Source organism: Cyprinus carpio, chromosome A21, assembly GCF_018340385.1.
Source record: "Cyprinus carpio isolate SPL01 chromosome A21, ASM1834038v1, whole genome shotgun sequence".
Lineage (NCBI taxonomy): Eukaryota > Metazoa > Chordata > Actinopteri > Cypriniformes > Cyprinidae > Cyprinus > Cyprinus carpio.
This window is the reverse complement of record NC_056592.1, coordinates 22,600,621-22,617,633: the sequence shown is the minus strand read 5'-3', so window position 1 is coordinate 22,617,633 and position 17,013 is coordinate 22,600,621. Positions and strand designations below refer to the sequence as shown.

The 17,013-nt window shown below is 35.2% G+C and overlaps 1 protein-coding gene across 1 annotated transcript in view; it reads left to right on the top strand.

Moving 5' to 3' along the window:
* Positions 1–17,013, top strand: part of LOC109045685 (gamma-aminobutyric acid receptor subunit alpha-3-like) — a 200,380-nt gene that overhangs the window by 76,336 nt on the left and 107,031 nt on the right. Inside the window, exon 4 of the mRNA XM_042711349.1 lies at positions 904–971. Coding sequence (XP_042567283.1) covers positions 904–971 — 68 coding nt within the window. The remainder of the gene's footprint in view (positions 1–903; positions 972–17,013) is intronic.

Genomic DNA, 17,013 nt, shown 5'->3' with positions numbered 1-17,013 from the left:
TGGGCAGTCAAAAATCAAGATGTATGCTTTTGATAAATGTGCTAAGTCACATTGGCACAGTGAGAGCTGTGGGCTGATACTGTGGAGCTGGACGGCTTCCATTGCCTCTACTGCCTGAGTCCTGCTGGCTCCACCTGGCTCCCATCCAGTCACCCCTCTCAAGCTCCATCAAATCTTTCCATTTCCACCCTGCGTTACATAGTGGCTGATGTGTATTGCAGTACTCATCACATCCAAGTTAACTGGAACATGATGACTTACTTCAGATGGATAAAGGCCTAGAGTACTCTGCACACTGGGCATTTTTTAAGTGTCCATATTATGGTCATTTAAAAGCTTATAAGTTTATTTTTGGGGTCTGCTTACATGATTTAAAAGCATTTAAAACAAAGAAACAAACAAACAACAACAACAACAAAAACATTATTTTTCTCATAATATACATTTTCACCCTCTGCCTGAAGCACTTTGTTTTACATCCTGTATCTTTAAAGCATAAGGCTTAATAAAAAAATAAAATAAAAAAAAACTCTGTCTGCTCTGATGCAACTGCTCAGAGTTTGTGTCAGAAATGTAACACCCCTTACAATTAGTGTTCAGCCCCCGAGGATTCATGAGCATCTGTAAACAGTATTATATATATGGTAAGTATGGTGTTGGTATTGGAACTCCATTAAATGTTTTTGCTCTCACAGGAAAAAAAAATAAAATAAAATAAAAAATCAGTCTCTCATTGACAGTGAAATCATTTCCCCAACTGTTTTTTTTATTTTATTTTATTTTTTTTTTTGAGAATTGTTGTCTTTACAGATTTCTAGCTTTGAAATCAATTTAATATTTATTTTACATAGTAGTTATTTCTGCTCTTATGCCTACTCTTCTTTTGTCTTTTTGTCCAATCAGAAAGTGTGACTGAGGTGAGGACAAACATCTATGTGACAAGCTTCGGACCAGTATCAGACACTGATATGGTATGTGTGTTCTTATTATTGCTTAATTTTTCAAAGTGTTTATACAAATTAGGTTCACGCTTATTCGCTCACGTCAATATCGGTCTGTTCCTCAGATTTATTGCATTTTTATATAATGTATCATGCTCCAACCAGGTATGGTTACAAATAATTGCTGGCAGATTACCACATGAGAAAACTGAGATGTTTTCATTGCTGCTGAATTTAATTTAGAAAGATTTGTTTGTCAAATGTGCCATAGACGAAGACGTAGTACCGTCCTTTATTTCCTTTTGTCCCAGTGAATATGTGAAGCTGCATGTGTTCCTTTATGGGCTCATTTAAGAGACAAGATAATTGGTTGTGAGAATGCATGGAGAAATGCATGCATCTTAATCATACACACAATTGGCTCTGGTATGCAAGATGAATCACCACAGCCATGCGGTGGCACTTTGTATTTTGTCTGAAACATAATTTTCTAATAGTGAGAAGAAAACATCACAATCTGTCAAATTATACAGAGCATGAAATGATAGTCAAATTACACAGCAATAATCATCAAGGTTAATTTTAACATAATCAACCTATAAAGTTTATGCAAAAATTTCCAAATATGTCTTATGAATTGCTCCACTTCAAAAAGTAGAACTGCTGATCTGAAAGTCAAATTAGTATGAAATTACACAATATCTGTTACACAAAGGACTGTGGGAAAGTTTTTCACAGAATCTAAGTTGTGTGTACACACACACACACACACACATATATATATATATATATATATATATATATATATATATATATATATATATATATATATATATATATATATATATAAAGTTTCTGCAGTCTGCATAATATGCTTTCAATATGTTTGCGAATACAAAAACATAAATGTCACATTGCCCTACAGTAGGCCTATATATATTATATTCTGTAATGATACAAACCCAAAAAGTGGCTGTGAAATACCCAGAACACTCTTAAAATGCAAGCTTTCTATAATTGGCTGCTGCTGCGATAAGGAAAGACTCATTATCTTTGATCTATGCCTTGAAGAGAATATCACATTCTGTATGAGAGCCCTGTGTTCTCATGACTTATCTTCAACCTACTCTCTGCAATGGTGTCAAGAGCGACTTAGAAGACAGAGGCACAACCAAAACAGTCAGTTTCAGGATGGACAGTGAATTTGGTCATTAATCCCTGACAGCAGGTTTTAAATAGTTTGGCCCCTGCACCGTCATGCTATGACAGGAGATGTGGCGTAACAAGCACAGCTGAAGAAATGTTTTTGGAAGGTGATGCACTGTGACCGTCTCTCCTGCTACCTTGAGGATAAATAAGTACAAGACTTTTGCACTCCAGCTAATGGGAACAAAAGTCAAGCATTGACACACACCAGTTCTGCCACCTGTTGGAATTTGGGTTCCTTACCACTGTCACCTTTGGCTAGTTGGTGTTTAAAGCTACCCAGGTTCGTACGTGCTAGGTAAAAAACCAAAAACTTGTATTCCTTTTCACACAAAGTATGATTTACAGAACCGGAGTTTTGATTCAGAACGCGTAATTTTCGCATAATTCCTTGCACAATATTATGCTATGACTTCAAAATTATTTTAACATGCTGCAAGATTTGAAAACTGATACTTCTGAAGGTTTTCATCACATATACAGTTTATGTATTGTTTTTTTTTTTAACACAGTAGGTTTGCTCAGTAGCTCTTGTGAGGTGAAACGCTCCAGTACAGATCCCATAAAACTATGGTTTGACAAAACAGATCAAACCTGTGTAAAAGGCAATTTAAATAGCATCACTGCATCAGCGAATGCATCATTTTTGAATTTGCAATCACTATAGAGTAGGTTTAGTGTTGGGTTTGATGTAAGTTTTCCAACACGAGAGCATTAACCTTTTAACTACACTCCTCGGACATTTGAATTCTGAACCCCAGCAATACGTTCCTGATGAAACTTAACAGAAACACTGCAATACCTGCCTGTACCGGTCAGATATTGAACACATTTTAGCACCACTCACTGGACATTCCACTTTGAAAATGCTGTGAAACATCCACTAAGGTTCATAATATTGGTGTTGCAGAAACATTGCCAAAAGCACTTATATTCAGTGAGCCTGGGTTGGTTTAAAGACACTTAATATTCAGGAATTATTATTGATTCGATGTCATTGACACCACTGAGTGTGAATAAAATGTAAACTGAATTGAGCTGAATAATGGCACTATTGCAGAGCTGCTTTATAGCTTCAACTGAACTTGTTTCATAATTGATGAACTTTGAAATGCTGACACTGCTATTGAACTGAATTGAGCTGAATAATGACATTATAGGCTTGTTAGAGCTGCTTTACAGCAGAATTTGAATTTGTCTTATAAAGTTTGCATAATTGAGTCTGGTACTGCTTTGAAACAGACTCTATTAAATAAAATGCTATAGAAATAAAAATGACTTGACTTGACTTGACTTGACTTGAACCATCATCTTCTACTATGAAACTGGTACCAACACAGGCCACCACATCAACTCCCTCGACAGAATAAGTGCCCTCAATTGACTTCCCCAAAAAACCCTATCTCCCCCTAGTCTAGGGCATCCTAATAGGCATCTGCAGAGGTAGTGTCTTTTCAGGGACATTTTCACTGGAAGTAGAGACAGCTAATATGAAGTATTATAAATAGTGGCGTTGTATTGAGGGTACAGTTTATTTGGTGATTCATAACAAAGACCTTGTTTGGTGGAAATGTGAAATTCCTTCATGCATACAGAGAATGAGTAAATATTCATTTTTGAATGTTGTTGTGCCATCACCAGAGTTATTTTCATTGTGCTGAAAATAACCGCCCATAATAAGTGATCTGCTATGTCTATGTGACGTCTCATCAACCCCCCATGATTCCAAGTCATTGGGTTTGCATATGGGAACATCAGTGCTGAGTCTAACAACATCACAAGTCTAAAATGAAAGATTCACAGAAATCGATGGAAAATACAGGCTTTGTGACAAGATTCTGTGGGGACTCAGGGAATCATAGAGAATGATAAGTGGTAAAAGATGCCTCAAGAGAAAACTGAAACGATGTATAAAGTCAAAGCTTTTGTTGCTCTAGGCTATGACATGCAGTCACGGTCACTGGTCTTTGTGGTGGCCAGGCAATGTCACACTATACAGTACCTTGAGGAAGACTTGTCACACAGTGCATCAAAAGCTATAAGAGTGTTGTAACTAATGACTTGCGTCATGCAGTATCGACCATTCATTAACCATCTGATCCATATTGCACACAAAACTGGCAAGGACAGTCAGAAAAGGCCAGGTCTGGTCTGATCTGACTGATTCTGTTCATTTTCTAGGAGTTAGTGTGCACAAATTTTCATCAGTCAACCAGGAAAAAAGTTAGAAAAGTTATAGAAGTGTCAGTTCCAAACAAGCAGGTCATTACTTCCACTGGAAGAGTGCCCTCTCAAATGATCTGCCAGATCATTATCCTCTCGGTAGAGTATTCTAGCAGCTATTGGTGTTCTTATCCCCTCATTATAGTGTCTTTAAGTTGTAGACACTTAAGTCTGATGTTAGTATATCTGTATCCCCTATTAAAGGACACTTGTCCAGTTTGTAGTGTTAGTCTTGTGATCTTTCATCACAGGTCTCAGCTGTAGGGGAATAAGCCCATGCTGTCTGCACCTGAGGTCAACGTATGTACAGGTTGTTCCTATAGTCTACATTTCTGATTCCGATCTTTTTATATTCCCACACTAACTCAACCTAAAATATGTGCCAGTATTTTTTATTTATCCACATGTCCAGTCTACAATGCCAGGTTATTTTATAGTTCTTTTATTTGTAACTGGGCTTTCTTATTATTTGAAGATCTCCAGGGAAGCAGTGCCCTGTGATATTTAAAAAATGCACAGCATCAGCATCAAAAGCATTTATTAATGCACAATATGTAGTTTTTTTTTACATTGGCTTTATTACCAAAATCACATTTGTTTTTTGTTTGCTTGTTTTTCCCTGAGCCTGCATTTTTGGAAATGTCTCAGCCTTTTTAGAGTTTATCTTTTGTCCTTCCTGAAGTCATTGTCAATGACTTACTTCATTGCCATAAATAAATTCTTCTTTATCTATGCAAGATTAAGCTAGATAGAATCCATATATCAGATCAAAAGCGTTGTAGCATAATCTCTCAAGTTATGCATGAGATACTAGACATAGGTATCGGCTAGAACCAGCTAGCAACAAACTATTTGCTTACAACCTACAAACTTCTAGCAAAGTCATGATTACATTCACACTCTATTCTATTTTGTCATGTTCCTTATTTTAATTTTAAATAGTTCATGTCATGTCCCCAGTTTGCATACTGAGAGCTGTTTCAACAGCTAGTGCAAATGTCAGATTTGCTTCAGATAATATTATCTCTTGTCAGGCTTTGTAGCAAATCTCTCTTATGATCCTGTTCATGCTTATCCAGACTCATTGTTCACATCACTTTGTAGGGATTTGGCACCAGAGTGTGTCACAGAATTTTCACTCTTGTTCTAACTTCTCCTGCTTGAATATGCTTCTTATATTACCTTAGTACATTGTTACATATAGCCAATATTAGATTTTATCTCTTGGCAGGACCCTGTTTTTGTTTGTAGTGCATATGGGTGGTCTTAGACTTTATACTGGCACCTATCTTTTTTTTTTCAGAGCTGTTTATCCGTTGCTTTGTTTCATCTATTTTTCTTCTTATAATAATAATAATAATAATAATAATCATAGTAGTAGTACTTAAATCTTGGGGGGAGGGCTGGTGGATATTTTAGTGCACTGGCAGCAATGCTATGATTTCAGTCTTGGGATAAGAAATGTTAACATTGTGTTAATTTTTTTTTTAATAATTATTGAAGTAAACATTCTGTAATGAGGAAAAAAGCAAGCAATAGTTTTGCACATTCACTAATGAAAAACAAACTGTGTTTAATATATTAATACTTTGGAAAGCAGGATATTTTGGCCAAGAAATGCATTTGACAGAAGACTACAGAAGAGTGATATTTTTTACATTTATTGTTATTATTATTATAATTATTTCAGCATTGATTTGGTACAGTAGTACCAGTGGGTTTGAAATGCCCAGTCGATGATCGGAATCTTCATCTGATGCACCTCATTTTAATCACATTTGTCAAAAGTACTGTTGATTCCTGTCACATGGGTGTGCACAGACTGAAGACAAGGAATATGAAGCATGTTCCAGTGCAAGTATTTAATAAGAATCCACAATGAACAAACTCAGAAGACAGCAGCAAACACATGCAACTCAGATGTAGACCAGACATTGAACTAAGGAATAGGAGTGATGTAAATACTGAAGCAAATAAGATAATTAATGAAACAAATCTGAACCAAATGAACTAATAATAGTAACCATAGAAAAAAAAAAGACAAGTGAGGAAAGGAGCACAGGAACTAAAAATAAAACCTAGAAGTCCATGACAACAAAAACTAACTGAACATTCTTATGATAATTTCATTGTGTGAAACTAATAAGAAAAAAATAATGCTGATGGCATCTTGAATTTGTGTTCTTGGAATCAAAGAACTCAATGCATTTGATGCATTCATTATATTCTGACAAGCCTCTGTGTTAGTTGTCAGTTTATTACCTACTCTGCTCCACTTTCCCATTTCACAAGCATTACTGAGGTGTAATGACCGCATAAAAGGACTCTTTATTGCTTTTTCTTTTTCCCAAATCATCCTCATCAAAAGGGACAAAAATAACACAGTTTCAAAATTCTTCTAAATATACTATGCCATGGAACAGATGCGTGGTCTTAAAAGTTCCAGGGGTGAAAACAGCATCTATACTTAATACCCACCTAACATTAGTACCATTATATCATCACAGCATTGACCGAGTGCCTGAGCTGTCAGTCATGACATTACACTTTTATGGAAGAAATGAGGGAAAGACATTAAGTGGAACAAGGTCAAGAAATAGCTCATGAGACCGGTAAAGAGCAGAGCACTTATGTGATGGCCTCATCTCCAGATATGACTACAGAAGCGTTTTTCTCTTTATGAGGCTGTCCGCACAGTCATTATCTCTAGGTTATTTCTGCAGTTTTATGTATACCAGATGTTGTCATCTTTTTCGTTTTATCCATTTTTCCTTTCACCTCCATCCTAGATCTTCATCTCCATCATCTTTCATCCGTGTTACAATTATTATTATTATTTTTTTATTTCTCCAACCGAGTCTTTCAGCATCTATTTTTGTTTCTGCCTAATGCTTCTTTTCCCACCTGTCTTGTGAAAGATTGCACTGCTCTATCACATTTGTTTGCTTGTCCTCACTGTCATTGCCCATTCCTCCCTTTCTCTATATTGGGCTTCATCAGACAAGTCGTCTGCTTTGAAATTTAGGCCAGGCTAATCCGCCCCAGGTGATGTGTCGAGCCTTGTGCAAACTGAGGATGACGGTTAGTCGGGGGCTTGTCCTGTAGTGCAAAATGTCCTCGTCTCATTTCAAAACCTCCTTGTTCAGTGGGACTCAGGAAACTGCTGGTGTCTGCCACAACTATCTCAGCTCTTAACTTTTTTTTCAGGTAAAAAATAGGTTTTTATTTGTATATATTTTAAGACATTTAAGTCATTTTTTAAGTCAACAACAGTTATCAATACACAATATTACAGTTATGGCTGTTGCAATTTGCTTAATGGAAAAGGTTTACTCCTATTTGTGTTAAAATACTCTCTTTTAAGGATGTGCAATATTTATCATCTCTGATAATATTGTGATTGTTGTTTTGAAAATGTGCGAGCTGATATTATTGAGTATGCCACTCACTTTGCAATAAACAAAGAAAAACGAGTCAAAAGCATTCACTGGGTGATGAAGCCTATTAGAATGCAGTTAGAATGACCCTATAATTCAAGTTATGCAAGCAAACAATATCCCTGTATGGGTTTGTGTTTCATAAGATATGATATAGTTGCGTAATTTCACACAAGCAAGAGTGCCGTTTTCCTCAATATGAGCGCGATTGCAAATTAGATATTAATTTTCTACAAGTTCAAAAAAACAAGAAGTTAATACTGAGTGAGTTACATTTTAGATCCAATATTGCCTCTTTATTTCTGTTTCGTCATTGAAATTAGTTCCAAACAAAGCCAGATTAGAGCAACACACGTCTCAGAGCAACACTTTTGTTCCCGAATGAATCTGTTTTGAACAAATCTTTAATTCAACGATCCATTCATAAAGACAGCCAGTGGCTTCATTTCTAAATGAATCATCAGTTTTGAATGAATTGTTTGAGTGCATGATTCAGTGAATCACTAAATAAGACAGGGACTTACCGCCACCTACTAGCGGTTTTAGTGCCCTATTTATTTATCCATGACAGGCCTAAACCAGCCAAAGTGCCAGCACAAAAACAAACGCGGCAAAATATTGTTTAATTATCATTAATGAATAATACCCCAAAATATCGATATATATACAGTATATGCAATGATTAAACACTGTAACCAATCACAAACATAACTCTGCCCATGAATGCAGTGGAGAATCAGGGTAGGCCAATCAATAATGCCAACCAGTTCTAATAAAACCACTTTACTTTTTGGCTGATCATTGACATTATTCTGGCTACTGGTTAAAGTTAAGAGGAGAAAGGTTACTAAGAAACTACAGTTTCAACAAAACATTTCAAACCTGCATATAAGGAAGTTAAAATAGCATGGTTGCATGAGGGAATGCATTTCTGTCACTTTTGCATTTGTTAACACTATCGGGTAGGTTTAGTGTTGGGTTTGGTGTAGGGAGTATGTTGTTTTCCAACACAAAGCATTAACCTTTTAGCAACACTCCCCGGTAGGGCTGGACAACATGGCCAAAATTTATATCACAATATATTTCTTAATTTCTGTACGATATAATTCCGATATCGATATGAACACAATTTAAAAAAGCCTCGTAAAAACTACCAAAAATGGAACAGATCTCTGTGCATACAAACTTATGAAAAATTAATTTGCCAAGTCTATGACAGCTAATTTAAAACCATATAATATTTTAGAAAAAAAAAAAAAAAACGCACAAATAAGTTAATGTTCAACTTATTTGAACTTATTTATTAGTTGTTGCTTTTTTTTTGTTTTTTTGTATTTAGCCTTCATACAAACAATAAATGTGAAATCACTGTCAAATAATCATCTCAGACTCACCTAATTAATATTAATATCTTTAACTTCAAGCTATAGGCTAATATACACTACCAGTCAAAAGTTTTTGAACAGTAAGATTTTTAATGCTTTTAAAAAATTATCTTCTGCTCACCAAGCCTGCATTTATTTGATCCAAAATACAGCAAGAACAGTAACATTTTTGAAATATTTTTACTATTTAAAATAACTGTTTTATATTTGTAAATATTTTAGAATGTAATTTATTCCTGTGATTTCAAAGCTATATTTTTAGCACCATTACTCCAGACACATGATCATTCAGAAATCATTCTTATATTCTGATTTGCTGCTCAAAAACAATTTATTGTTATGTTGAAAACAGCTCAGTAGAATTTTATTTGATGAATAGAAAGTTCAGAAGAACAGCATTTATCTGAAATAGAAATTGTAACATTATAAATGTCTTTATCATCACTTTTGATCAATTTAAAGCATCCTTGCTAAATAAAACATTTCTATAATTTCTTTCCAAAAAAAGAAAAAAAAGAAAGAAAGAAAGAAATCATACTGACTCAATGCTTTTGAATGGAATAGTGTATAATGTTCCAAAAGCTTTTTATTTCAGATAAATGCTGATCTTTGGATCTTTCTATTCATCAAAGAATCATGAAGAAAAAAAAATGTACTCAACTGTTGATAATCAGCAAATCGGCATATTATAATGATTTCTGGATCATATGATACTGAATCCTGGAGTAATGATGCTGAAAATTCAGCTTAAAATAAAGCAGTTATTTTAAATAGTAAAAATATTTCAAAATGTTTTGCTGTACTTGAAATCAACTAAATGCAGGCCTGGTGAGCAGAAGAATTCTTTAAAAGAAAAACATTATAAAAAAAAAAAAAAAACATTTTAAAAACATTAAAAATCTTACTGTTCAAAAACTTTTGACTGGTAGAGTAAGCTGATTATTATAGATTTAAACAAATGTGCTTTATCAGTATAAAGAGTATGAAAAGTGCTCGGAGTTGCTGCAGAGAAAAAAAAAAAAACGTTGCTGGAGACGGACTTGAATGCAAACTGACTGTCTGCCAGCAGGAGGCGCTATGAGAGCGGCAGAACCAGCAGTTTTTTTCCAGTAACGGCGGCAATCAAAGCAGCTCCGCTTATGAACGCTTCTTTATCAGATAAAATGAAAATGCCATCGAAACATTTCTGAAAACAGTCGGTTCCCTTCAGATATACATCCATATAAAACACCGACGACATGTTTTGATTTTAAAATGTGCAGTGCTCATGTTTATTCAACGAAGTCAAACGGCACAAATAAATCAATGTATGGGAAATACCGCCAATGTAAATTGAAATATCGGAAATGAGTTTAAAAATCATATCACCATTATTGAAAAAAATTATATCGCGATACATATTGATATTGAATTATTGTCCAGCCCTACACCCCGGTCATTTGAATGTACTTGTACCAACATAATAAAAACGTGACCATGGCCACGGCCACGTATCGAACCTTTGATTGTACAGAACATTTCGGCAAATCAAGTATGCAGTGGCAACCTGGCACCTCTCTGTTGGTTGATAACCTGAAACTACTGAAGCTTTGACAAAGGAGTCTTAGTTCAAGGGGTCTGAGCAAAGTGTGGCACTCCATTTCAAGTGTTAAATCAGCTTAATTACAATTCTGTAATTGTATACTAACCCTAATGTTTGCTGCAGCTCTTTTCATCAGATCAGCAGCATAGTGACACCATCTATCAAACTTCAATAGAAGAATAAAACATGCCTGGTGGAATATCCATGAAGCCATGACATAGTCCATGTCTGCCAAAGCCATACTATTGCTTTTTGTGAGGAACAGAAGTCATGCTTTACCAAAAATATTTAAACATAAACACAATGCTAAGTCTTTTATTAATGTGTTGTGCTGCCGAGGTTGCTGTGTGTGGGCTGCCCGTATCAGTCACAGAGTGTCCTTGCTCAAGGGGAAGCAATAACCAAATTAGCACTCCAAGAAGGATCGGGTAGAGTTTAAGTGAGATGTACAGCCAATGCTGAAAAGATTTAAAAATCATGTTCTTTATATAAATGTCCCAATCAAATGTTGAGTATGTCATTTCAGTGCATAACAGTAACTCATTTTGCCTCTAGCATTTTTTATTTTTTTTTATTATTATTTTTTTAAGTAATTTGACAAGTCAATGTTAAGGCTGCTGTGATAAAAGCTTCTCGGGCAGTGCCTAAAAGAGGACAATTTGCTTTCTTAATGGGTGGCACCCATGAGCTCTGGTATTGTGTTTCCCTAGCTACAAGTCGTTATGGTGGTTTACACAAATCCATGCTGTGTGATTGTAAAGCAATGTAAGAATCTCAGTTTCTCAGTCTAGATATTCTCTCTCAGATTAGTTTATAACCATTACCCAATGTCGGATCTCTAATGAGCTTTTATATGGATGGATGTGATAACATTTTTGTTTGATTGCAATCAGGACTTTGAATTATGAGTGCTTCATGATTTAATAACATGCTCTGACTTTTCAATGTTGTATGCTTTTGAATGAGTACAACTTTGTAATTTTCCCCTGGTCCAGGAAAACACAACCACACAAAATTGAACTTTTTGACCTTCATATGAAATGTTCTGCCATGTAACCATTAAAGCACTGGACTCAGGAATTAATCAGACATGTCACATTATCAATAATAATTATAAATGGGGAGATCCAATTTGTTTGGATCTGTTTCAACTTTAATAATTACCATGATATTTTATTGATATTTATACCATTTTATTTTCTAATTTTCATTTTGAAGTTAATATTCTCATAACGTTTAATATAATAATAATATGGCAGGCATTATGTCTCTTAAAAAATAGCCAGTACCTGCCTCTTTGGGTTCACAGTCATGTTTGTGATTGGTTACAGTGATCTTAAAGGTGCTGTATATAATTTGACTGTACTAAAGCATAACATTACCACAATATGTTTGCAGATATTTAGGAAACATGGTAAGTTGACATACTTGTTTGTCTGAAATGCAATGCTACAGTCAGTTATTCTACTTTGAAATGTGCATTCTGCGTCGGAATGTCTGTTTTTGTTTTGTTCTGCCAATTTACCCAAGAGTATTTCAGCACCCCGGGTTGCCAGTTGGTGGAAAACAGCATATTGCAGCTATGGAAAGCTGGAAAATAAACTGGGTTAGAGATCACAGATTCTACATGACCTGAAAAGCCTCTGCATCTATCTAAAAAGCTCTATGACCAGAGGAACGTTAAAACACGGATAGAGAAATTGCAGATCTCTCGCTACTTTCAGTGTGCTAATTCTCTTTATTATGGAAGGTGATTGTAACCAGCACCAGGGCTTGGTTGTCTGCAATACATGCAGGTAATTCTGAAATAACCGGTAATCAGGCTGAAGAGACAGCCTGTTTGAATTTCCCTTTTCTCTGTGTGGTTGCTTTCATTATTGTATCTGTTCAATAATCAGAGTAATGCATGGATGTGAACGACGCACAAAAGGCTTTAAGACAGGAAACTGGTGGAGGGTTTCAAAACAGTTATACTGTGGATGATTCTTTGGTATTGTTAAAACATCTTTCCTTTTTGGCAGACATCCCCAACTTCTCTATCTCTCTTAAAAAAAAAAAGAAAAAAAAAAAACATCTTTTCATGTTGACATTTACATTTACATTTCTATATGCATATAGTTATGACGTGAGTCATGTGAAAGCACTTTAGCCTACATAATACTATTCTTGATCTTATTGTGTTTCTAAAATAGACGAATAAAGAAAAAACAACACATTATTGTGACTGACATGAAATTCACCCTCTATTTGATGCTGGTGGTCGGTTGTAGTCTTGGAGCTTTGCATCTGCTTGGGAATCAAAGAAATGTTGCAGCCACTTTGATGAAATGCTTTTCACCAGAGCTGCTGGCGTAAGAGCTGCTCCAATCTCATATAGCAGCAGGGAATTAGAAGGCACAGATTGTATTTCCGTCCACTCTTTTGTGACATGACCATCTATAAGTAATCCACACTGCAGGAGACCCAGTACACCAAAGCAGCTCCTAATGAAAAGAAAATAAACTGTTTCAAATGATACAGCACAACAGCTGTGTTATCCTTTCACAGTAAATGTTAAATGGAAGCCTATAATGTAATCTCTTTCATAGTTACACATTTAAAGGGTATAATGTTTTATAGGTACTTTACAGATTAGACCACTATCTGTTTTATAAGATGTATTATAAGATATTCAGAATGCGTATAAATCTTCACAAAAAAGTGTTACCACGTTTTTCAGAAATATAGCAATGCAACCCTTAAATCCCAGATTTCACAGCCTTTGATTTCTCCTCAGTTTTTTCCCCACAAGTAAAATCTCCATTTGATTGCTTAAGTGGATTAAAGAGGTTGGCTGAATTGAAGTGAATTAAACAGATCATTAGATTGATCGCTTCGTTGGACGATGTTCCACTCAGAAAATAGTACAAAACTCTCAGCTGTCTGCCTGTTGTCTCTGGGCGGTCTCCAAGCAACAGCATGTCTGCTGCTTGCCTTTTGAGCATCTAAGCGCATTTTAGATTAACATTTTTTTTTTCTTTTTTTTCAGCACAATTTGAGCAGTAGCTTGCATCCCGTTAGTTGGCACCACGCTTGGTCATGTCAGACATTCTTGAAGAGCCTGTGCCCTGCAGATAAGCGCTGCAATGTAGATGACTTCACATTTTGCACAAACTGGCTAGCAGCTCAGTGGCTGGGATCATCCTCTTCTGCTGCTTAGACAAATATATTCAAAGTAGCTTCAATTAGGAGCCAAACTAAGGTGGCCTGCCCACAATCTTGTGGTCATATTTACCAGTTAGTTCTGTATATCTACAGCAAATACAACTTGTATGCCATTCTGTGAGAGTTTAGAAGCATTTCTAATTATCTAAATGCTAAAAATAGTGTCCATCGAGTATTAACTGGACATCATGATTGGTTCAATAGTTTTAATAATTAACCATGTTCATTTTCAGTAGACCAGAATATAGTAACATATGCCTAATTTTGGAAAATCAGTGATTCATTCATAGCAGGAACCTTCAGCAACAACGTGTATTTTGTAAGATGCAGATAAAGATTGTTAAAAACATTATAATTTCATAATCTAAAAAAGTTATAATCTTTAAAAATGATCTATTCAGTGGTCACTACACAAAACCTCTGACCTATTGAGCAATGGTGTTTATGTAAGTGAAGTGAGTTTGTACTCCATTAAAAAAAAAAAAAAAACCTTCCTGAAAGTCCTGAAATGGAATAAAATATTAAGTGAACTGCAGCATAAATATTCAGAAATCTTATAAATCTTTCTCAAACATCACCATCTGAGGGTTTATTTTGTTTTTCTGGTAGAAAATTGAAGTTTTGTTGTTGTTGTTTTCATCATCCCACTGAAGAGGAGCTCAAGTGGTTACATTGTCCTCTCGGTTCTCAATATTGCTTTAGGGATAAAAAACTAAACCCCTATTTTCACTTCTCACTTAGGTTTATTCATTTTTTATTTTTTATTTTTTTCTCTGTTTGAAGTGGCTTAGCATTATCAACACCTTTCATTTGGGGTTGACAAATCCCCACACTCCATCTCATTGCTCATTAGCTCAACACGTTATGCCACAACCCAGTGGCCACCATTTTTGTGTCCATCAGCCGCTTGTTGCTAGAGTGTCTTCAGTAGCATTAGGCCTATATGTAGAAGTCACTTCTCCTGGGTTTTTCCCTCTTTTCAGTTATTCTTCTATTGCTGAAAAGTAGGTCACAACCCAGTGCCCCAACAGGGCAAGTGTAAGGAAAGCCCAGAACACTCTTTCTTCTTCTCTTGTGTGATATTGCATGGATTGTCCAGACCTCTACACAGGAGTTTTGATCTTTAAATTAATCATATTTTGACAATATGCTTTTACTGTTTTTTTTTCTTTGGAGAACTGCTCTTATGCTTTCATATTGAATTAGAAGAGCATGTTACCTCACTTACTGTATGTCCCATATTCTATGAATGTGTATTATGAAATTATTCTTTTAGAGATGGCACATACATGTGGGAAAAAGGTGATCAGGGCTTATAGATATTGCGTTGTGGATAATGATAATGCCATATAATCTTACTTTCCAGTCAAAAATTTCTACAAAACGTTAAAGTGTATTATCCTTGATTAAACGACCAGCGATGTTTTCATCTTTTGTTCTTTTACTTTTTTCTTTTTCATCTCCATCGGGCTTCTTCTGCCATAATTAACACATTCCGTGTGCTATAATTAATACAGATGACTTAAAAGGGATAAAGTACATTCTTAAGAGTGTGGAAAGGGCTGTGGGAAAAGCAGAAACAGAATGAGTAGAACTGTAATTAAACTGCTGTAGAAAGCCCACTGAAACAGGGTTTTAAAATTTCACAATTAATGGAATGGCTGAAGACTTCATTGCAAGTCATGTTTCTGGTAAGTTACATGCTCTCTGTTTATTTGTATTCTCAGGGTTGTTATTCTCCACTGGGGAAACTTTGGCAATGAAAGAGTGCAATTATTTGAAAGGGATGTTTCAGGTTTCAAGTACAAATCAAACTCTATCCATAACATCACAGACATGCTGTTGATTTCCTCAGAAAATGATTTCAACTCGTCACTCGCAAGAGAAGCATGAAAGCAAGAAATGTGAAGCTTATTTTGTTTATACTAATTCCTTTTAAAAGGATCTGTGATGTCACAAGGGCAAATACAGTCACATACTTGTATGTGTGCCTCCAGAGCAAGACATTGATGAATAGTTACACATCATCACACCATAGGAGTTCACTCACCACTGGAGTTCACTCACTTAATGGCTAATATTTGCTTACTCTGGATGCAAGCATCAGGTCACGTCAAAACAAATAGAACCCATTATAATCACTGACGCTGTCTACACTGGATACAGTTTGGATACAGATGCATATGTAGTTTCTGACATACTCCACACACTTGAGTTTATATCAGTAAAAACCAAATGTTTAAGCTTGCAATGCATAAAAATGATTGAACAAGATCAACAAATTTTAAATGACAACACAGCACTTACCCATAAAGGCGAGTGAGACTCTCTCATCCTTAGCCTTATCTCTTATTGTTGAGCCTGACAATACATGCCACAGATGTCGTCCATAGAGCTGGTCTGTAAATTTGAAAATTTGAAAGTTTTTAATCAAACACTTCGAAATATATTTCACACCAAAGATTTACACAAATTGCAGAGAGTCGATAGTTTGCTGAAAGTCAGAACCAGTCTACAGATTTTTACCAGTCAGAATTGACAGATTTCACAGAAGATCATGTGATGTATGATAGGTACATACTATGCTAGCTTTAGGCTATTATTTCATCCAGTCGAAGGATATCAAACCTGCTTGATATTTTGATATTTTACAGAACACATTTTCATGTGTCTCCTACATGGTGCTAGGTTTCTGCATTTATTGATGTCCAGTTTTTCTTTGTAACTATATATAAAGTGGACGAGTGTGTGATGCCTATAGTGTTTTAAAAGCTCTTGGGTTTTTAAAAGTAATTTAGTGCATTCCAGCCTTTAATGTATAAACTTAAGATGTTAATTTAATGTTTAACATAATATTTCAAACAGTTTGACTAAATGTAATATTAACACTGTTTTTATTCATTCTACATATGACATAACCCAACAAAAAACCCATCACATGATGAAAAAAAAAAAAAAAAAATATATATGTATAATATATATATATATATATATATGATATATATATATATATAATATAATTGTAAAGGTTTATA